This window comes from Tiliqua scincoides, chromosome 2 (assembly GCF_035046505.1).
Source record: "Tiliqua scincoides isolate rTilSci1 chromosome 2, rTilSci1.hap2, whole genome shotgun sequence".
Lineage (NCBI taxonomy): Eukaryota > Metazoa > Chordata > Lepidosauria > Squamata > Scincidae > Tiliqua > Tiliqua scincoides.
The window spans coordinates 154,334,728-154,357,757 of NC_089822.1; the positions used below are offsets into that span (position 1 = coordinate 154,334,728).

Genomic DNA, 23,030 nt, shown 5'->3' on the forward strand with positions numbered 1-23,030 from the left:
ATGTATCTTATGAAATTCTACTCAAGGGTGTAAGAACAAAACCAGGATGGAGCTAATGAGGCCAGCATTTGAGATTTCTTGGAAGTAGGCAGAGTCTTAGCAATAACTACTTAAGTATAGATATGTCTCCACTTACCTGCTCATGATACTCAATCCCCATGCTGAGAGTATTGATCAGGATAGCTATCATGATCCCACGACCGAAGTACTTGCTGTCGACAATCTTTTGAAATGTCTCACAAACCACTTTCCAGAAGGCTAGAAATCTTAAAGTCTTTCTTCCCCGGGCTTTCCAGCGCTGAGGATCCCTCTGATCGCTGTAATGAGCATCTTGGGTGAATTCATAAACTCCATCACTGTCGGATTCTCCTGTCTCGTTGTCTGTTAGCTCTGGATCATTAGCCAAGGTCTTCGCGCAATATGGACAACTATCCGGATTGCAAGTACTGTCAGGTTTCCCACACTGGCTGGAAATCTTACAGGAGCTTTGATAAGGACCTGAAAAGAAGACCCCCATTTAACTCAACAAACATTTTGGAATTCACTTTCCAATAATTAGTTAATGACACTAGCTAGATACAGCTTTTCCTGAGAAAAGCTCAAAAATCCTACACTGGAAATGGATTGAGGGAAGATTTTTGCTCTGGTTTCTTACAGAGCATCACTTCAATCCACACCAGAAAATTAAATCAATTGTCTTTGTCTTGGTGACAGCAAAATTTGAAACATAATTTCAGCTATCTGTTGGCCCCAAACGAAACTCCTTAGGGTGGGGGGATGGGGGGGAGAGAAGCATATCTAGATTACTAGTTAGATTTTTGTTTGAAAAGAACTGACAATTTAAAGGCTTCACACAAAAATATTTATCTTTTCTGCAGGCATTGTTGCAAGAAAGGTCAGCCCCAATTTAACGAGAAGAGAACTGAAGGGCACAAGTCCAAGAGGGCAAGGAGTGGGAGGACAAGAGGAAGTGCAGAAGCAGCACATCAAATGAGCCAGAGGGGACCCTCAGGAACAGCTCAGGCAGCCTCTATAAACAAACTAGACATTATGGTATACAAGCAGCAGCTACTGGTTTATGGGTCTAGTTTCCCCCTCCTTTCCAAAACATCTAGTATGCATCTATCTCCCTCCTTGCAGTGGTTTGTCAGAGGTTCAAGATCTAGCTCTCCTTACAGACATTTTCTGTAATTTTATGAACTGCTGCACTCTCTGCTTTGTTTCTTTTGCCCTTGGCTTTGTTTTAATGGCTGCTGTTCTGTCTTTACAAGGTGTTTTTACAAATAAGTGTTATTATATTGTAAGCCGCCTTAACTCCCAAAAAGGAGAATGGAGGGATTATTATTGTTGTTGTCGTCAGTAAAAGTCATATAACTGCACTTATGTAGTAACAGCACAATGTTCTATTTTCCTTCTATCCCTCCCCCTTCAGTCAGCAACCAGAGATTTGTAATGTCATGAAACCACATAATTTGTGCTAGTATTACCAGGTGTGCTTCTAAATATGTATTAACAGGTACACATGGGAAAAGCTCTTGTGTGCTGGGCCCAATGTAGTGGCCAATGCCATAGCTCAGCAGTTTGGCAGGGAAAGATAAGCAAGGCGAGGATGAAACATGCAACAAGCACACTTTTACTGTGGGGTAATTTAATAATAACAGGGAAAGGGAATCAAAATAAAGCAACTACACATATTTCTTAGCCATTCAAGTCTTAATGTAAGCAATTGCTATGTACAGACAGACGAGAAGAGAGGGAAGACAGAATTGTGAAAAGGGAAGGGGGCATGTGATGGCATGAGCATGGAGGAGGAAGACAAAGGGGAGAGAAAAATGTAGGGAAATTAGGTGGGTTACCCATGAGGAACTGGGTCTAGAATGGTTTTCAGGTCTTGGGAAAGGAGGAAGGGTGGGGGAGTGAAAGAAAAGAATACAGAAGGGTTCTTGTGGTTTGGGCTGCAGCAAAAGGCTTGTGGCTGGATAATGGTTCTCTGTAGCTTGAATCAAGGGCTACAGGCAAGAAGTGAACCCCTTTATGGGCCATGTAATCACTTCACTCACTTATGGTGCACTTAGCACTACAAGTGCTCAGAGGGTGTCCATCCTGGGCATCCCAGTTGTTTGAGTAGCTGGAATCATGGTTAGGAACTAAAAATCCTAACACAGAGAGAGAGGAGGAGGGGAGAGAAGCACTAAGTGTGTCATTAATTTGACTGCACTGCACATTAGTTAAGGAAAGATAGAAGGGAGGTTTATAAGTCTATAGCGAAGCTGTGCCAAGGACTAAGGTTACTAGGCCATTTCTGCTGGATGGGTTGTGCAGCGTTGCAGAAGTTGCGAGGTTAGGAAGCCAATACCAGGCAACACTCCTATTCAAACGAAGAATATAAAGGTGGAAAGGGCTCTGAAGCAAGCCTAAGGGCTAGGCAGTAGCCATAGCTGACCTGAAGAAGGGAATCAGGGCAAGAGAGCAGGAGCTGCTTTCTCAGGCAAAGGAGAGCACTGCTAGGCCCATGCTGGTACAGTAGCTTTTAGCAGCACTTGGGGAAGACAAAAGTGAACAAGGGGAAAGGAGAAGGGAGCAGGGGGTTAATGATTCTGGCTTGGCATGGTGGTCCTTAGGCTGTGGCTGGAATGCGAGTGGCTTAATTCAGCACCAGTGGGTCAAATGTATGAATGCTGAGGCAGCAAGGCAGGCAGATTAGCAAAGAATGGGTCTGGTGACCAAGTATTTTATCTCTTTTTTCCTCCCACAGAATCCTATGGGATCTTTTGTTTTGTGAGCTGATCAAGGAACCTTCTTTTGTGGCCTGATGGATCTTGAGAGCTTATCCTCAGTTCTAAATGGATGTTAAGAGTGCCGTAGCTAGCTCAAGAGGGCAGATGCTTCATTAGAGGGCTGATGCTTCATAGGGCTCCATGACAGAATATGGCTACGGAGCTGGTGAGGACAGATATTGTTGGAGACCCTACTTTTGTGTCATAAATTACTTTGCTCACTCCATCAGGAGGTTCCTTGGACGTGTCTTTTGTTCATACGATCAAATGTGCTGTGCAAGCAAGGTGCAGCCACTCATGGAATTTTCCAAAGAGCAGGTAAGGTATCCTCCAAGCCAACCTGATAAGAGCATTGGGGTGTGTGTGTGTGGATGATGGCTCTGAGGAGTGAAAATGTGGCCTTCCTTTTGAGGTTTGAGGCCTTTTGCCATCAGTCTGGTTTCTAAGTTATAGTACTGGAATAAATTGTGCTTTCCTCGCAGGTACCCAGCACCATGTACATGAGTATACACATCAGCCATCTTGCACATTAAAAAAAAAATGCTTGTCGGGCAACACAAGATATTTTGTGTGTAAAGAAGAAAAACGGGACATAATTTTGGTTGCAGCCACATGTTCACTGTCGCATACAGTTGGGCCCTGGGAATCTGCGCTAGGGAGCAAAGATGCATGAGCCAGTCAATTAAGGATGCTATTATAATGAATACAAATCGGGTCTCCTCTGAAAGCACCTCTATGTAGAAATTAAGCCTATTCTGCTTCTCCTTTACAATTCTCCATAGGCCAGAACAGGAAAGCTATATACTCATCACATAACTAGAGATCAATGGCCATCAATTTGGCTTCAGGAAAGCTTTAGACACCAGCATCTAATTCAGTACAAAGAGCAGAATACGAACACTCTGCATTGTAGATTTTATATTCAACAGTGAAATCTGCTTCTGTGCATGTGAGGTCCACAGTTTACTGTGTAATATTTTTGTGCATGTTCTTGAATATGTCTGCAAGAGGAGCAAAATGAATTTACAAAATCCGAGCTACCTAAAGATACAAGGCACCTTGAAAATGCCAAAAATGCTTTCTGACTTTATTTATGACACATTTTCTTCAAGCAGCAGTTTCAGTAGTGCATAACTGGTCAAGCAATTCTTTGTGGAGCAAGGCCTCAGGACTGTCACCTCTCATTATCAGCAACTCAACAGCCAGTCAGCAACACAACATGCTGTAGATTTAATGATAGACCAATTTAAGATGGTCTTTCAGTTTTTGTATTCTGAAGCTGAGGAGAAACCCCACAAATTTATTATTTCACTAATGAAGCAATGCAGTTGATCTTGATTTATCTCATCCCAGCAGCAGACCTAGTGCTTTGCAAACAGGACAAATGACCTGGGTGCTAAGTCCATGCATCTCTAGGACCGCATGGGAAGCCTCACTGAAGCTCCAGACATGGTTGGAAACTACTTCTGGTTTTCCAGCAGTTTAAGACCATGGGGAAGCCTCAGAACGCTTCACCGGTCAGTCCTGAAGTTGCACAAGGCTCTGTTTCGCTGCTGTGAATGGGGGGGGGCTTTGCGCAGGGCGGCAGTCACAGACATTTGCCCTGGCGTGGGGCTGGGTACGTCTGCCACTTTCTCACAGCCCAATCCCAAGTTGTCCGGAGCATGGGGCTGAGCTGGTGGTACCTTGGGAGAAGGGAACTTTTGTTCCCTTCCCCCAGGTAAGGCAAGTAGCCCCACAATGGGGTTACTTGATTCTGTGGCAGCATTTGAGCTGCTATTGAATCAAGAGCCTTCGTGTCAGGCCCACGGCCTGACACAGAGGCTCTGGATGCGGCAGAGCTCTGCTCCGCCAATTCCGCCTCATTCCCTGCCCTGAAATGCCTCCTCCCTGCCTCCCCCCCCCCATGTCCCCACTCACCTTTCTGTTGCCCAGCAGTCCGTGCAACCACTGAGCAGCGGAGCACTGGTGATCCACCAGCACTAGCCCAGCACTGGCTGGCACTGAGCCCTGGGCTGGCAGAGCTCAGGATTGGGCTGGCAGAGCTGGCAGAGCTCAGGATTGGGCTCTCAGCCCCTTAATCCTATGTGCCAAGGAAAAAAGTTCCAAGAGAATCCTCAAAATGTTACAGTCCTCAGAATTTCTCCATTTTAGCAATATCTACACTCACATACTGTACTGTATTGCTTATTTCCATATTCTTACTGTAATGTATGCAGCTTTAAACTTTGAGATTGTCTGTTGCTTAATTTTGAGGTTGACCCAGCCAAAGGGCAAATGACAGCTGTCCACTGCCAAGAATTCACAACTGCTCCATTACACATTTGACCATTACAGCAAAAGGGAAAGTAATCAACTCCTCAAGCACCTGGAGTTATTAGGAGTTGTAATTAGAGACAGCACCACAGCCAGCTAGTTGCTTTTGTGCTCCTGCTGTTTGCTGATACTTCAACATTATTAACAGCTTTCCCCCAATCACACCATTCTCAAATCTTTTCATGCAGAGCTTGATCCCAGCTGACAGATGGTTTCCACCAGAGACAATAAAGAAAAGCTTCCGTTTGGTGTTGGCTGCTACAGAATGAGAAGTTTGTCTTAAGAGTGCATTCCTGACCCAGCTACAATCTTGATTTCACTCTAAAACCAGCAGGGAAAACTCAGATTACCTGAGTTGAAACCCTCCCTCCACTCCCCATATAGTACAGATCACAAGATTTTGGCTAGCTAAATCTGTATCATAGCCAGAAACATTTTTTAAAAAACCCAGTAGATCAGTGGTTCTCAAACTGGTGGGTTGTGACCCACCAGTTCGTGTAACGCTTTCCCCATCCCTTTAAGGGGCAGGGGAAGGGGAGGGAGGCAGCGATGCGATCCCCAGGATCGCGTCGCTAAGGGGGCCGGGGGGGGTGCTTTGCACTTTCAGAAGGCAGGGCTGCAGCAGGCTACAGGAGGTGCAGGGAGCCCTGCGCAGCACTCCCCAAAGCTTGGAACTTTCACTAAAAGTGGGTGCAAAGCACTTCCGCTTTGCAGGAAGCCCCTAGCCCCTCCTTTTGCCCTAGCCCTTCCCCTGCAAGCCCTTCCCCTGCAAGAAAGCTCCCTCAAAGTTTGAGAACCACTGCTCTAGACAGTTGGTCCCTTAGAAAAACCCAAAAGTCATAATGACAAAAAGCAGTACACAGTAAACTCATCATCAGATTACATATTAAGTAAAGCAGAAAAGAAGGGAGGATGTTGTGTACTGTGCAATAGCCCAGGACAAGCTAATGCAAATTTAAGTTAATTAGCCTCACCAGGTGCATGGACTGATTTCAGGATGCTCCCAGGGCTACAGGAACAAATAAACCATCATGTCCAGAAGGCTTCTTATCCTACATCATTTAAGTCAACGCAAATCCAACAACTCTTCAAAAATACTTCACAAAGAAGTACAGTAATATGGATCTCTCTAGTGGCAACCATTCTGTCATACATCCAGCCTAATTCACATGTTTCAGATATTAAAGGGATCACACATTCAAATATGTAAATATTTGCAGGCGTAATTAACTATCAAACACTTAGTTTTCAGATTGTGTACCTTTTACAAATATTCTCATGTTATATAATGTGCAGTCAGATGTTATGTATGTTTACTCAGAAGTAAGCCCTACTGATTTCAGTGGGACTATGGGCTTTTAAGACTTTTTAGGCCTAAAAGCCTATAGCATTGCAACCCAAGAAGTATTTTACACTGAATTTTCTTTTGTAGGCGTTAAAGAAGAATGACTAGTCGCTGGCAAATTATTCACTCCTAAGACAAAATATGAACAGGAGGTGGAAAACAGCTGCAATGATAAACATACATGATTTAACTTCAAAGTCTTGGGTATTTACATATTCATACAGGCATATGTAAATAAACTGCTTTCTACCCTTCCTTTCTCTCCCTTTCATTGTTTTTAGACCAATATCATTGCAACAGCTCCACTCAGATCAATGGGAGACTGCTCCATTTACAGTTCAGTGACAGCCCTCTTAGCAACACCTGGACATAAGGCGAAAATCAGCCCATGGTGCAATGGGCAAGTACTTTCTGCCATGTCGATGCACCCCCCATAAGAGTTGGCCTTGGTTGACTAACTGGGTGATAAACAATAGTGTGCTTCTCAGCAGCGGCATTGCTAGAGCTGCCATTTTAATTTTTTGAAAGTGCCCCCCCCCAATATAGCTTTGTATTGGTGCAATGCTGAGAGAAGCATCTGGAAGAAGGAAAACATTTTAAAAGGCAGTGACAGAGCAGGTGGCAGTGGACAGAGTTCTGGAGCTATGGCATTCACTGATACCAGGCCTGAAGAAGATGCAAAGGCAGCTCTTCTACTGTCCCAAACATAGAAAGCGGTGAGAAGCTTGCTTAATAGTCACTAAGGCTAGAATCTAAATGCTCAGTCAGTGAAAAAAAGGACGCTTTCGTGTCAGTCCTCCATTTTAAGAGGTTTTTGGAATATTCTGTCTACTACCGACATATATTTGTTTAAAATCTTATTTATTTTATATCTATATATTTATTTTTATTTTTAATGTTTAATTTTTTTTTTTAAAGGTTTTAAATATTCATTACTTCTTGCATTTTCCCAGTTTGCCAGAAGCAAGTTTTGGAAACCTCAGTTGGATGACAAAAAGCCTCAACAAATCAAAAATAAATCTTACTGTCTGATGAATCAATTTCTCCTAGATCTTTATCGATAAGTTGACAGCTCTTGCTTTGGTTATGAACTGAGGACAGGTTGAATTGTAGAGGTGTCACCTTGCCTCTAAGCCCATGTTTTAGTAACAGTGCAGGCAAGAAATGTTAGCTGTTCTCCCCTCTTCCAAAAAGTATCTGATGGCCAATACCCAGCCTTAATGCTTACCAGTGCTCTGTGTCTCCAGTAGTTTTTGCATGGTGTTATATGGTCCCGGAGGAATATTAAAGTTCATCAAGGTGCTAACCCCAGGATTCATTGGGGGCTCTCCTAAACTTTTATCTTTTAGCAGTTCATGGGAGCTACTTGGATGCACAGTAGGGTAGACTTTTCTACCAACCACAGTCCTTGGAAGCACCTCTGGTCCTGGTAAGCTGAGACCAGGCTGAGGGAGAGATGATCTGCAGTGAATTGGCTCAAAATGACAATCTGCATGGTAGATGCTGTGAACAGATTCGGCATTGCCAGAAACGCCATGAGGATTGGCTGTTGGAGGGAGCATTAGCCTATTGGCACCATTGTGAAGTGAACTGGTGTCAACGTCACTGATTTCAGGACTGGCACGTGGTGCCTGCAGACTTCCATTGCCCAAGTGGTAGTGGTGGTGGTGGTGATGGTGGTGGTGAATGAGATGATGCACTGATGACCTTTTCTGTGGCCGACGCTTGCAAGGCTGCCTCTCTGCACTGTTCTTGCTGCCTGGACTGGAGAGAAACCCCATTCTCACCCCTGTTGTTCGATACACTTCCACCAGCTGCTTGCTGGCCTTACGAAGGATGTAGACAAGATACTTGAGAAGTTCATCATAGCAGCTCCCTGGCTCTGAAAAACTAGCCAGAGTGCTTGCATTGGAGAGGTAGCGGATTCGCTGCTCCTTCATCAGCTGACTCTCTCGCTGCTTGGTCTCTGAGAACTGAGTTGCTATGACCACTAAGCAGAGGTTTATCATGAAAAAAGAGCCCACCTGAAAGGGAAGAAGAGGTGATGTTATTAGTCTGAAAGACAAGAAACAAGTCTGGAGAATGTGTGTCTAAGAGCCCAATCCTATGCATGACTACTCAGAAGTAAGTCACATTTTAGTCAATGGGGCCTTCTCCCAGATAAATGTGGACAGGATTGCAGCCTAAAAGTACAAGGATATTACAAACAATTTAGTTTCAAAAACAACCTAAAGACTTAAAAAAGATATCAGTTCCTCATTGCATAATAATGCAATAATCCTACACCAAATTGCTTAACAGTTAATCTAAGACCATAGTCTTATGACAGGCATATGATGCAGTCACCTGGCTGTTGCTAATTAGACCTGCTTCTCGTCAGTGCCTGGGTTAGAAGTTACCTTATGTATGCTGTCTTGAGTTTTACAAACAAAGGCAGAATGTAAGTGTTGTCAGGGGTCAAGCCCTTGTCCGGCCCCTGCCTTACCTGGTTGCAGGCCAGGGGTTGAACTGCCTGGCCATAGAGCTGCCACCACCTCTCCAGCTGACCAGGAAAGACATAGGGCAGCTGGGTGGGAGAGACCCCCCCCAAGAGCTCACCTGACCTGAGCAGTGAGCAGGGCTGGGTCACCATTAACCACCAAAGAGGAGGGAAGCAGGCCAGGGTCAGGGACCCTTTAAGCCTAGAGAGGGAGGAAGGGGAGGAGCCCAGGGTGTGGCTGGGGAAGATAAAAGCAGGGAGGCCTGTGATGACAGGCAGTGCTGGAGAGAGAAGGCAGGAGGCTGGAGCCCCTGCCTGATGACCAAGGGCCTCAGGTCCTGCCTCCAGGGAGGAGGACCAGGGTGTTGTGAACCCCCTCCCCCTGGCTTGGTCTGAGGCTTCCCCTGCAAGGAACCCCAGGGAGGTGGACACCCTACCCAGGGGTCCCATGAGACCATCCAGCTGACCCTTGGCACCCCGCCAGATGATGCCCTGAGACCCCCCCCTTTTCGGGGCACCCCTCACAAGTGTATTGAAAAAAAATAACTACAGTATACAAAGGTGGAGAGAATATTAAGTATGTTTTGCTCCATGGCCCAGAATTTGTTTCTTGTGGAGCTTACCAACAGGCACAATTTGTAAGCAAAGGCAACCTGCATTGCCTGTATGTACGGGCCAAACTACATATTATGTTAAGCCAATCACTAGTGCTGACAGGTTCAACTTTTGCTTCAGAAAGTAGTAGCCAGACTCCCCTTCAAACTGGCACCATAGTGGGGGCTCCAAACCTACACCTAGAGATCTTGTCTGGATTGTAAAGGTTTCTAGTGGCTATTTCAAAAGGGAAAAAAGCCGCTCTTGGCCTATGGGAGCTTCTCTTTCCTGTTAAATAGTGCACAAATTGAGACTGTGGTAAAGCTAGTGTTAAAGCTGCACATTCACTTCTGTGGCTCCAGTTTGCTATTGTCTCAGTTAAAGACAAGCCAGCTAGTCTGCTAATGGGCCTAACGTCATGTGCAGTTTGGCCCTGAAGAGGACCTGGGTCTTAATTCTGTAACATGGAAAGTGGCTCATGATACAGTTTGGCCTATTCTGAAAATGAAATTAAGTTCCAAACTAAATCTGAGTCAAGAGCTGCAGTTGTCACATTACCTGTGAGTCATACAGGGTGGATGCTCCCTGTCCCACTTTTCTTTCTTTCATGTCAAAAACATTCCAGTGTCCTCACCTCAGGGACTCCCACTCCTCAGCTCCACAGATGACATCACAGTTCAAAGTCAAAGTGACATTTATTTTGACTTAAAAGGGTTTCTCTAATTTTTGCTTCCCAGCAGTCAGTGCTTGTAATTATCACAATTAAGCAGTATTTACATGTATTCACTAGAAACCTTTTCATGACAGATTCTTCCCTTGTAGAGGGGGTGGGAGTTTTGTGCGTAGAGCTCTTTCTTTGTTAACTAGAATTGCAGAGATGCTGCTACCCAACAACAGCAGCTGTCTACAGCCAAAGATTTGATATTTTACTCTGAAACAGGCTTTTCATTAGGCTGCATTTTTGAGTAGATCATAATCATTATTCAGTGTGAATGCTCTTGTAAAGCAGCCAATAACCAGCCTCTTCTCCTCTCTCCTGGCTATCTTAAACCTACTGATACACGAAGCAAGCATGCTATCTCAGCAGCAGGAAAATGCTGATACATCTCCCTCTTCCTTGCCTTCTTTCTGGATGCCCTGGGCAACAAGCTACAGAGCTGAATGAAAGACTGTACCATTGAAGAGGAAGAGAGAGCTTTAGTTTTTCATAACTCAGTTGCCTGTGAGGCTTCTAGTCTCTCTGTTTAACAATGACACAATTAACTTCCTTAAGACTATGTTGTTGAGTTCTGATTGCAGGGCCATGTTCACTTAATTGATTACTCTGCTATAAGTAGGGCCTTGATCCAGAAAAAAATGGTAGGATTTCAGCATTTCAATAGCTGCTTAACATATAGTTAAATGGTTCCTGTCTCATCTTCTGTTTTCACTCATGTCTGCTCACTATTGGTTTGCCCTTTCTGCATTTGACACAGCTCAACATGGTTACATACTCCAGTTATAGAATACAGTGGCAATGAAGGAACCAGATCCGAGAACTTTAACCTGATACAAATTCTAGATATTTACTCTGGCATCATTTCCACTGATAGACTTATCTGAATCTTACTTCCTGACAACAAACTTTGAATGATACAGAGGACTTGGAACATGGTAAATTGATTAAATTTCTTATCACCTACAGACTACAATTTCACACCCACTGATTTATGAGATATCAAGCCAGTATCTAATTATTAGGCATCCATATGAACTTTAGGAAACCTGATCATATAGCAGACAGTTTACTCATTGTGTTTACAATCCACAAGAACAATTTGCTGCCTTTCTGGCCAGGACAGAACCAGTTGTTCGAGGATTAATAAACTTTTAAATGACCATTGTGCAGGTGGGTTAACTGCTGTAATACCAAGTGGAGAATATTTACACAGGACACTGTATAGATGTAGTTCAGCCCAATCCTATTTAACCCCCCCGCCGCACACCAATGCAGCCATGCCACTGCATTGAAGCCATGCCACTGAAGCATGTGCTGCATCCTCCGGGGGGGGGGGGCAGTCCCAGAGGTCTCCACTGGGCATGGGGACATTTTGTTCCCTTCCCTGGGGGTAAGCCTCCACAGCCGGGATGGGTCTACTCGGACCTGTGCCAGTGATTTTGCTGGCACAAGTCCAAGTGGACCAAAGATGGATTGAGGCTGGTAAAGGGGATAGGATATCAATGGCACTGTCATCACCAATATCATCCCCTTCCTGGCCTTGACACACCTGGTCCCTGCCCTTTGCCCCATTCTTCCCCCTCCTTACCCCATTCTGTCCATGCCCTGCGCCAGGGCAGGAGCAGGGGTTTCTTGGGAGGCTGCTGGCGCACAGCCAAGGCAGCTAACAATTTGCAGTGGTGGCCTGACTGCACGGAATGGTGGATCACATTTTGCAACCACTGTACAGCATGCTTTGCCACCGCAACATGGGTTCCAGCAGCACAGCAGGCCCATAGGACTGGGCCTTTAGGCAGTTTTAAGTTCCCTGAGAGTTAAGTATGATTAAATCTTTCCTATTGAAATCCATTTCACAAATGTGCTAATTACCAAGCAATTGTCCCTTTTTCCCCTCATACATGATCTTGGCGTACATCAGAGTGGGGGGAAGGAGGTAAAATTTAAACGATTCCGGAAGAAGGCAATTGTAAAGTTGCTTGATACTGCCACAAATTTATTTCTTGCCAACTGTCTTTGCTGATATAAGAACAAAAAACAAAAAAAAACCCCAAAAAACCACAACAGTTTCCAACCAACAGGGAGAGCAAAACAATTTTCAGTTATCATCACCATTGCAGGTTAAGCTTGAGGGTTACCTGGAGTCAAACATATGTACTATGTAGCAGGTTTCTTTTTAAATGAAGTGGAAAATATGATTCCTATGAAATGTAGGTGTCCCCCTATTTCCCATATTCACGGTTTCAATTATCTGTGGTTCAACTCCCCCCCATCATGCAAATGACTTATCTGCCTGTGATATCAACTCTCCTGCATCTTGCTAGCTCTCCGCTGTCTGCAAATGCTAACAGGGAGCAGGAAGCATTCATAGAAAGTGAATCTGAGGACTGAAAAGAATGCAATGCTAAGTTGTAAGAGCTCTATGATAAGTGTCACGTTCTTTTCAGCCCTCCACCCCACTGCACTTCCTGCTTCCTGTTTGCAGATAGCAAAGAGTCAGCAAGACAAAGGAGACAGTGACAAAAGGGCTGTAATCATAGGCAGAAAAATTATTTGCACAATGGGGGGATTTTTGAACTACTTTTGGTAGGGTTCACCGCTATCAGCAGTTTCTGGTATCTGTGATGGCAGCTGGAACTGATCCCCTGCAGATAAAGGGGAGCACCTGCATTGAAAAGGAAGGATGATGAAGTTACAATAACTGAAGAAATGATCCCTCCCCATCTCTAACTGGAATAAATTTATTGCCTTTTAACAGGTGTGCTAATACTGCTCTCTCTTTTTGTGGTTTTGGACGACATTCTTTCCTGAATGGACTTTCAAATTTCATTTTCTAGTTCTTCCTCCTTCTATGCAGTTTCCTTCCCTGCTCCTCAAGGTGCTCTTTCTTTAGGGCACCTGGGCATAATGGCTCTAGCTGCTGCTAAGACGGGAGAGATAACTCACAATGATCAGGAGAATGAAATAGATGAAGTTGTAGAAGGAATGGGCATCCATGACGAAGTACATGATATCTACCCAGCCCTCCAGGGTGATGACCTGTGATAGAGCAAAAGAAGAAAGAGTCACTGGTTTGCTTATCTCGATGTATGTAGGGCCATCAAAATTAGGGAGCATAGGCATGCTGCTGTGTGAACCCAAGAAGATGCTCCAGTGGTCTTTATCGTTTTATCATATCATATATATCACGTGCTTGAGCTGGTAAGATAAACGCTTAGAAAGGGCAAGACATTAATACAACCCCAGATACTGAGCCTAGGGCAAACAATTTCATATACATCCTGTACTGGTGCATCCTATATTTATTATATGGCCACAAGGGGGGGAAAGAGTCAACTGTCACTTTTCTATAACTTTCTTTACCACTAACTCATTCTTCCTCTGACAGAAAAAAAATTAGCTATTCTGGGACAACAGTAAATTATGATCTAGCTTTCCAAATGGGATCCTATTGATAAAGTGACAGTGATCACTTCCCGGTCACTTTGTTCACCTGAAATATTGCAATCCATGCATATCCTATGTTATCAAAATTGATTGCTCCTTTGAAAGGGTTGTGCTCCCCAGCTGAACAGTTTGTGTAATACTGGTTCCAGTTGACACAAGAGGTGTTAGTGGTGTAGTTGTAGGAGTAATAGTCCAGGGTACATTCAAGGCCTTCTTCCCTCCGTGTTGGGATACTGCGGCAGTAACGCATTCCATTCTCTCGAGGCTGAGAGCAGATGAAAGGACTTTCATCTTCGTTCTCCGTCTGATAGTATGGTTCCAACTCTACCGTGTAAGGGCTTAAAAAGAAAAGACAAGTGAGGGTTATAAACGAGGTCATGAGGGAAAACAGAGGAATAAATAACTTCACTATTTTTATAACACTAGGAAATGGTGGGACACAGTGTTGTTAGGCAGCAGATTGAAAACAGATAAAAGGAAGAGATTAATTCATGCAGTTGACAGGGTAACCTGTGGAACTCATGGGCCTGAGATGTTGTGAAAGTCAGTAGGACAACTGGGTTCAGAAAAAAGCAATTAGATAAATTAATTGAAGATCAGAACATTTTGACAGTCTGGGAGCGCAATTTCATTTTTCAGGCTTCTCTTATCCTCAAATGTTTTGAAGTACAGAATGAAAGTCACACACTACATATTACTCCAAAATGGCTTTCTCTCTCTTTTTAATACCATCTGATCCACTAGAAACTGTCCATCTTCAGAGACTGGGCTGGATGGGCCAGCTGACTGACCTCAGGATAGCAATTATTATGTCCTTGCGGGTTGTATACAGCAACCAAAAGTCATTTGTCAAGCTAATTAAAATTCCTGAACATGCCACAAAAAGTTCATATAGTTTTTTTTTAAAATTATGATCTGTCTTGTCTTGTTTTGTCAGTTAATTAAGGGCTGTCATGCAAGGGGGAGGGACTTATAGCAACCACCTGCTGATCCAGGGCAGTGATGCCAAGTGCCAAGGGCTAACTCCCTTCCCATCCCCCACTTTTCCAATCAGTTTGGACGTGTAACTTGGTGGGATGGGACTTGGCAGATCTAGTTCACTGCCACCAGCCCAAGTGATCCAGTTCCCAGAGAGGTACCCTGGGCAAAATCCATTCCCAAGAATGCTATTAAGAGTTGTTAAAATGCCCTCACTCTGACAGTCGTACCTGCAGAGCAGGGAGACTGACAAATCCACAGATCCCAGAACAGGCAGAGGTTTTAAGCAAAAAGGTTTTATTAATAGGTGGGTTAACAGATGAGAGAGAAAAAAACATAAACAGGCTTGGTTTCTCACAGATTAACATCCCCTGAATGGTGCTGGCTCTGCAGGAAAGTCTCACATGTGCAGGCACTGCTGGACTAGGACAAGAGCCTGGATCCCAACTTGGCCTAGCCTCAGCTGAGGGGAAAAGAGCTCCCAACAACTGGAGGTGGAGGACAGACCAACATAAACAGAACTTGATGCTACGTCCTGGCTGATACTTGGTTCCTGTCTATGTCCCTGGAGCTATCCCCAGCAGCGTTTCACTCTGCTCTCCAGAGAATGGGCTCTCCCTGTCCTGCCCAGTCAGAAGTGCCCAGAAGAGAGACTGAGAGAGTCTCCTCTGGCCTGGCAGTCTTCTCTCTCTGGCCCTCCCTCCCTGGCTCTCTAATTGACTAGCTCCCCTTGGAACCTGAAGCACTTCAGAATTGGAGGGAAAATCTTCCATAATGAAATACAGCTGTACAACTATTTCATCACAGGGCTATTCCCCCCTGCTAGAATTAGGGATGGCAATATTGGTCTAGCGATCATGATATTTTCTCCCCACCCCTAAATATTGCCAAGAAGCAACATAAAAACTGATTGTAGTTAGATTAATCAAGACATTTAAAAGGAAGTCGCCAAGGCCCCCCTTCCCTGGATGGAAGAAGGAAACTGACTGAGGATTGGAGTACGGTAGTTTTGAAAAATGCTGTCTTTGCTTTATAAATACTTGTTTTCCTATAGTAGACACTCCTTGTATTTTCTGGTTTCTCTGACATTAGAAATGGGAATTCCTTCAGGAGATGCTAGCGGGATAACAAGCCAGGACAACTCACTCCGATATGGCATGGAAAGTGAATGCTGACAAGTTGGAAGGAAGACTCTTCCTGCCTCAGTAAAAGGCTACTTCCTCGATGGCAACAGGGCTCACAGGAAAGCTTGCAAAGCTATTTTTAAGACTAGTTAATTCCGGAAGTATTGCTTTTAATGCCACTCAAAGCTTAGCTAAACCCCTGGTATTCTGGTTCAATTAAGCAGCACTCAGACCTGGAGCTGCACTGCATCTATCCAGAATTGATCAGCAATTCATTTACTTTATTGCCAATTTACCTAAAGGGATTTTCCATGTTAATCCAATCCCAGTTCCCTTTACAGAGTCTTTTTTTTTTAAAGTTACAAAATTTGAGAGTCAGAGGAAAAAACAAACAAAAATGCCAATACTATCCTGTATTCTCCAACACCACGGGCTGCTTCTGACTTAGTTTTAACCCTGCATGCATTTAAAAAATGCAAAAAGGTGCATTCCATTCACAGCCTGAGTTCTCCCCTATTTGCCATTCAGAAATGCAAGCTGTACATGAGTACTGCTTCAGAGTAACTACTCTATATGCAAAACACCAGTGCAGACATATCCTAAGAATACACAAGATGCCTCATTCATACTTACAAGCTGAAGTTTTCAGGCAGGAAGCAGCGGTTCCTAAGCAACCCTGCCCAAAGCTGGACTCCAACGATGCCGAAGATGAAGAAGACAAAAAAACAGAGAAGGAGAACATTCCCCAACATGGGAAGTGTGTCCAAAAGCAGTGTAACTAGGATGCGCATACCTGAGGTAGCAAAGGGGAAGCAAAAGGAAAAGGGGAGAAGTCCTGTTGAGTTTATTTTCCTTGCCTTAAAATTAGGCAAGATGTTAGACTCAATGCCTATGAGATCTCTTCCAACTCTATTTTTCTCTTATTCTGCTATGTGAACTTCAGAGATGAGTTACTTAGCTCCTGTACCAACCACACATTACCATCTACCAAAAACATTCACACTACATGTAAGGTGGGCTTCTCTGTTTGCCTCTGCTAGAAGCTAATTCTTTAAAATTAGTCTAATGTTAGGAGAAATTCCTTTACGGCACCCCAAATACTGTGATTAGTTGATAATAAAGAGCCAAAGAGAGTTTATGTGGTGGTCTCAGCACCCGATGAGTACCATTACATCCAGTGATACTATCCAAAGTCACGAATAGAACATGCAAGCAATTTGGAATTTGCAGAAGCAATCAGCTATGAGGTCATGGAGGCAATCAACCTTCCTGACTTCCTGAAAAAGAAAGACCTCCGGTTTTAACTCTGAGGCCCATGTAGAGATCACCAAAATACTGACTGCAAGGTTTGAAAGCCTTATGCCATTTTATTTCATATAACCACGTGGAGAATTTTTATGCTAGGACTCTTCCACACTAACATGGAGAATCTTCACATAATTAGGTCCAACCACATGAGAAGCAGCTTTCAGATATTCAGCCATTGCATAGAACATGGAAGTGATTTTCAGGCACTTTCACACTAGAACTGAAGTACAAAAAGCAGACCAGTTTTACTGTCAGGCAGAATGAGGCAGTCTCTGCAGGTGGCAGTTTTTGGGATACCATTAAAAGGACATCAAAATGTAAATTGTGTGGTTTATTATTATATTTTAACACCACAGGGAAGCAGCTTCCATCCCACTCTCTATCTTTCTATGTAAGGGAGCCTTTGTCATTTCCCATCTGAATTTCTCCCTGTGACTGATTTGCAGCTACTACAGTTGCCACCTTTTCCTGGCAGTGATACTGTTCCTTTAACAGCTGACAGGCAGGAAACACTTCATACTTCTGTGATGGGAAAATTCACTCTGAATTCCTGCCAACTGTGAACCTGTTAAAAGTCATGGAACCCCTGCAGAACAAAAGGGTGACTCCAAAACTTAGCCTGATTTGTTTTTCTGTGGATTCACAGAACCTCTCCTACTGCCTTCTTCCTAAATAAATTATATATTAAAATCTCCTACCCCATTCTGATTCCTCACTGCTTATTTAGATCCCTTCCTCTCAAATATACAGGTTTTTACAAGATAGTAAACTCATGCAAGGTCAGGAACCTTCGGTTCTGTGACACAAAGACAAATTGATGGTGACGACATTTGCACAAAAAATTGATTTCACCTGACATCTCTGTAATATTCTGTTCATCCCTTTCTCTCTTTTTTTGTCCTCATACTCGCATTCTCTTTCATCCACAATCTTGCTCATATTGATCTTATTTAAAGAAACCTTTAATGCCACTTCTGTTACTTCAATACCTCAGCAAGTGTTTTTCCTGCTAGCTTTCTCCTTCAGTATCAAAATGGCCCTATCTTCTATGCACACACACACACACACACACGCCTCTGTATGAAACATTTTGCTTTATGTCTTTGTGTTTATTATTTATTCAAACTCTGTTCCTTGCCTTGCTTCCTTATGTTTCTGTGTGGTTCCAGGTTGGCTGCAGGACCAAAGATACATTACCCAGGATTTGGAAATATATTATGTGAATTATATTCACAGTTAGACAGTGGCAGATAAATTCAGCCATCCATCAGCAATGCTGAGGGGAGAAAAAAATACCAGCAAGATTTTCAAGCCATGGAAAGCCATCTTGCTGATTGCAGAAGTCGCATAGTATTCTGAAAGACCCCTTCCATCCGGCTCATAAGTTCTTTGAACTGTTGCCTTCGGGTAGACCAGGGGTGTCCAAACTTTTTGGCAGGAGGGCCACATCATCTCTCTGACACTGTGTCGGGGGCCAAATTAATTTACATTTCAAATTTGAATAAATTTACATAAATGAATATATTAGAGATGGAACTTGTATGAATGAATGAAGGTCTTGCAATAGCTCAAGGCCTATAAATGTCCTTGCACAAAGCAAGCTTAGCCTTTCCTTCAATGCCACTGCTGCATCACAGACATGAAACAGCAAGCAGTGGAGGGAACACTTGTCCCACAGCTCATGCAAGAGGTCAAACAGTCATCTTCACACTGAGAGCAGTTGCTTCAGGCCAGCATGGGCTCCAGCAAGTCTCCAGTGGGCCACATGCTCATGGAGACTGGGAGCTCCCCACGGGCCGGATTGTGAGTCCCTGAGGGCCGCAAGTGGCCCCCGGGTCGGGGTTTGGGCACCCCTGGGGTAGACGATACAGAACTATTACAGCATGCACCACACAATTCCTGAACAGTTTTTATCCCACAGCCATAATTATGTTGAAAAAGGCGATATAGTTGTTACCATGCTCCTGGGCATTATGGTCGGTTATACTGTTTTTATATTATGATGCATATTGTATAGAATGTGTGGGTGAGTGTGTAGAGTGTGATTGTTGGAATTGCTGTATATATTTATGCTTGTATCTCAAAGGTGCATAAATTCCGTTGTGCTGTAGCACAATGACAATAAAGTTAGTAGTACTACTACTACTAAATGATAAAAGCAGCAACAAGAGGAACATCCTGTTAGATTAAGTTTAATTTAACAGGGTTAAAAAGCAAATAGAAGCTAGGAATTTCCAGTTCTGACACAAGGAGCAAGGTCTGAGCACCTAATGCTACCAAGGTGACAAGTTAATTTGGCAACATGGGCATTTTCCAGTTTAGGTGTCAGCACTACAAGGACTTTCATACAGTTTGATAAGTGGACATGACCAAAGCTGCAATCCTATACGTACCTAAGAGTAAGCCCTAATCAATACAGCGGCACTTAATTTCAAGTAAACATGTACAGGATTACACTGGAAGACTCTGAGGGCCCAATTCTATCCAACTTGGTAGTGCTGATGTAGCTGCAATGCAGCCCTGATGTAAGGCAACATTCCCTTACCTTGATGAAGCCTCTGTGACTACTCCCCCCCCCCCCATACTGCAGGATGCTGCACACCCTCCTTTTGCAGGTTGTATCAATGCTGGAAAGTTGGGTAGGACTGAGCCCTGAATTTATTTGGGCTGCCATGGTTAACTGAATACATTGGACTTAAAGATGCAAATGTCCACTGGGATTTTGCAGTTCTACTATAGTACTGATAAATGACTAGCACAAATCATCTTAAGGGCTTTCTGATGAAAGTCAATCTTCTATGCAGCAAGTTTAAATCAGACCTCCAAAAGAAACCTTTTTATATCATACTTCTGCATGCCTCCTCCAAAAGGTATGTAGTCCATCTTATTATTTCTGAAAAAACCAAATACTGGAAACCTTTTGTCATGCTGATGTACTCAAACACAATGGGTCACATCAACAGCATCACCTGGAGATAGATGAAAAGTTGTAATAGCATAGCTGAAAGGTGCAGATCAATGTTAAAATACATGGCCAGGGCTTAGGTGTTTTGAAATGAGGATAATCCAGTTTGCTAGATTGAATTATTTTATTTCAAATAAGGGTTATTCTCTTAAAGCAGGGGTCCCCAAACTTTTTGGTTGGAGGGCCACATCAAATACCTGGTGTGGTGTAGAGGGCCGGAAAAAATTTTTTTAATATAAAATGTATATAAATAAATTAGAGATGGAACTTAGATGAGTGAATAAATGAATGAATGGGCTCATTCATTCAACTTCTCTGGCCCTTAGAACACCCTCCAGATGCAACCAGAGCACAGTTCCAATCATGTTCGACCAAGTAGGTCAGAAGCTTTCAGGGAACAAGAGGCCAGATAGAGGCTCGCCCTGGCCACATCTGGCCCCCGGGCTGGGGTTTGGAGACCCCTGTCATAAAGCAAGGGCATCTGACAACTTTAGGAAGCAGAGGCATTTATTTATCATACACTACAGATACTTATACAAACACATACTTCCCTATATGTATGCGTGAACACATCCTCTCTCTAATACTGAACAGGTACTTATCAGCTCTTTTCCATCATGCACCACTGATTTCTCCAAACAAACCAACTTTTCATTTTGTTACAAACTCTTTTATGTGACAGTCATATTCAACAGTACTGCTCCGCAAGGCAAATAGCACACGAAAAAGTAAATGCATTCGGAAACAAAATAGCAAGTCTTCACCTGTCTGTTTGACTAATGATTCACTCCTTTTTGAGGAGATGGCTCAGATGGATGGACCATTCATTAAAAAGTGCACATAGGTAATAGGCGCTACATCAGAGTATGACAAACACAATAGCAGCCAGCATGGTCAGTAGATAGGTGAGGACGTTAAATGGAATTTTGGAAAAGACGATGGCGTCCCACTTATTCTTCTAGTTCCAGATTGTCAGAAATAATGAGCTGGTATCAGGGGAAGAAAAAAGGAGAGAAGGGATTCAACTTACTAGGAACTCTGTTAATGGCTCTCAAAGGCCGGAGTACCCTGACGGTCCGAACAGCTGAGAAACTCACGTTCTGCAAGTCCAGAGAGTATTCCAGCATGCTGCAAAAAGCCACAAATAAAGGACCAGATCAGAGTTCTGTAGGAAAAAATTAGATCAGGCATTCTGAATCAACATTTTGCACATGGTGCCAAAAGAAAGATTCCCTAGATTGTCTTCGCCCCATGGAGGAAAGGTCCTGGAGGAATTAATGATAGGTTATTTGCATAGAAGAATAAAATACACAAGGAAAAACTATTCTATAAAGCTCCTTTCCTCCTCTAATCATCTGCTTTTGGACTGCTCTTTTGTACATTATTTCAGAGGGGAAAAAGTTTTCCAAAGATGATTCAGGAACAAGAATATCCACAGAGGAGCTCATAACATAGCATATAAGACATAAAGTTTCTACATTTCTACATTGTACATTTCAGGATTTGTACAATGCTCTCAGGAAATGCATTCTGTTCAGAAATGACCCAAGAAATAGGATCTGTGCAAGAACTTGGTCACAGTTCATGGGCTTATCTTGGAGCAAGTTGCATGTATGAACATGAATCATCTCACTGAATCATTTTCACATGTAAGTTCGTATGGGAGCAATTCCAAGAGAGGCATCTTGTTGATGACAAAGTGTGGTGGCAGTCTTTTACCAGTTAATTTGCATCTATTTGCACCTCAATCCTCTCACCTCTATTCAAAATTCTACTCTTCAGCTCTTAATTTACTTTCAGGCCATGCTTGCATCATAACTGATCCTTTCATTGGTTTCCCATACCCTTGCATTTCCAGGATGAATTCCTTGTCCTTCTCTTTAAAGTTATTCTTGCCCAGCTTTATTGTTCAGCAATTATATCTCACTATGTCCCTACCCGTGTCCTCCTTCAGTTTTACTATCTGCAGTCAACCAAACATATCCTTCAGGGCCAACCTATTCATGAGGCCAACATAAGTGCTCAGACAGCAGATAGGTATGTGCGTGGGAGGTACCCATCTAGGTCTGTCCGCTTGTCTCCACTGCCCCACTCCCTGGATTGGAAAAGGAAGAGGGACAGAGAGGAAGAGGAAATGTGGAGAGAGTGCTGAGCTAAAACAATGGAGGGTGTGAGGAGCAAAGACTGGCACATCTTCAGGCAAGGGGGCATAATTGGCAGCCCCCCAGCAGGCGCCAGAAGGTCTTGGACCACCCCTGATATCGTGCTCAGTTAAATGATTCTGCCCATTCTCCCTTGCCATCCTCTCTGCATGGAACTCTCTCCTTAAACATGTACATAATATTATTTCTCCCCCTTCCTTCAAATCCCCCCTCAAAATTCATGTATCTTGTTTGGCTTATCTTCTCAAACTTCATGCCCAGCTGTAATCAAGCTCAAACCACAAGCAATTACATCTGCCTACATTTTTTGCTCCAGAACCTTTCCTTACTTGTTTTCTTTCCCATTGTCTAACTTACATACTAAGCTGCTTGGGAGCATGGGCAACCTGTCCATGTTGCCCATGTGACTGTAAGGCACCATGTACACTGATGGTGTGAAATGAATGTTGAGAGAGATGCCCGACCCTTCAGTTTCTACATCCCCCTAATATTCTGCTCCAGGCATTAACATATCCTCTTACTAATTGGTAGAAGGGTTGGAGAACTATTGGATAGATTAAACCTTTGCAGACAAATCCTATGCATGCGTACTCAGAAGACCCACTATGTTCAATGGTGCTTAATCCCAGGTAAGCATGTATAGGATTTCAGGGCCAGAGCATGATGACCAGCCACCACTCCTCAGATACTTTTGACAGAAATCCTATGGAATGAATCACTGTTGAATTGGGGGATATATTGCCTTCCAATAAAAAGAAATGGAACACATGTAAACACAAACAAGGCAGCTGCTGTTAGATGATTGCTTCTGTCTTGGAAG

At 43.5% G+C, this 23,030-nt stretch overlaps 1 protein-coding gene and 1 long non-coding RNA gene across 2 annotated transcripts in view; one reads left to right on the forward strand and one right to left on the reverse strand.

Annotated features, from left to right (window-relative positions):
- The window catches only part of LOC136642024 (uncharacterized), a 45,012-nt gene extending 38,410 nt beyond the window's left edge, over positions 1–6,602 (forward strand). The window contains exons 2-3 of the long non-coding RNA XR_010793941.1: positions 2,756–3,095; positions 6,526–6,602. This is a non-coding gene — a long non-coding RNA (uncharacterized lncRNA). The remainder of the gene's footprint in view (positions 1–2,755; positions 3,096–6,525) is intronic.
- Positions 1–23,030, reverse strand: part of CACNA1G (calcium voltage-gated channel subunit alpha1 G) — a 221,334-nt gene that overhangs the window by 178,492 nt on the left and 19,812 nt on the right. Inside the window, exons 3-8 of the mRNA XM_066614932.1 lie at positions 21,079–21,176; positions 16,409–16,568; positions 13,720–14,011; positions 13,173–13,265; positions 7,667–8,462; positions 137–498 (exon numbers count right to left, since the gene is read on the reverse strand). Coding sequence (XP_066471029.1) covers positions 137–498; positions 7,667–8,462; positions 13,173–13,265; positions 13,720–14,011; positions 16,409–16,568; positions 21,079–21,176 — 1,801 coding nt within the window. The remainder of the gene's footprint in view (positions 1–136; positions 499–7,666; positions 8,463–13,172; positions 13,266–13,719; positions 14,012–16,408; positions 16,569–21,078; positions 21,177–23,030) is intronic.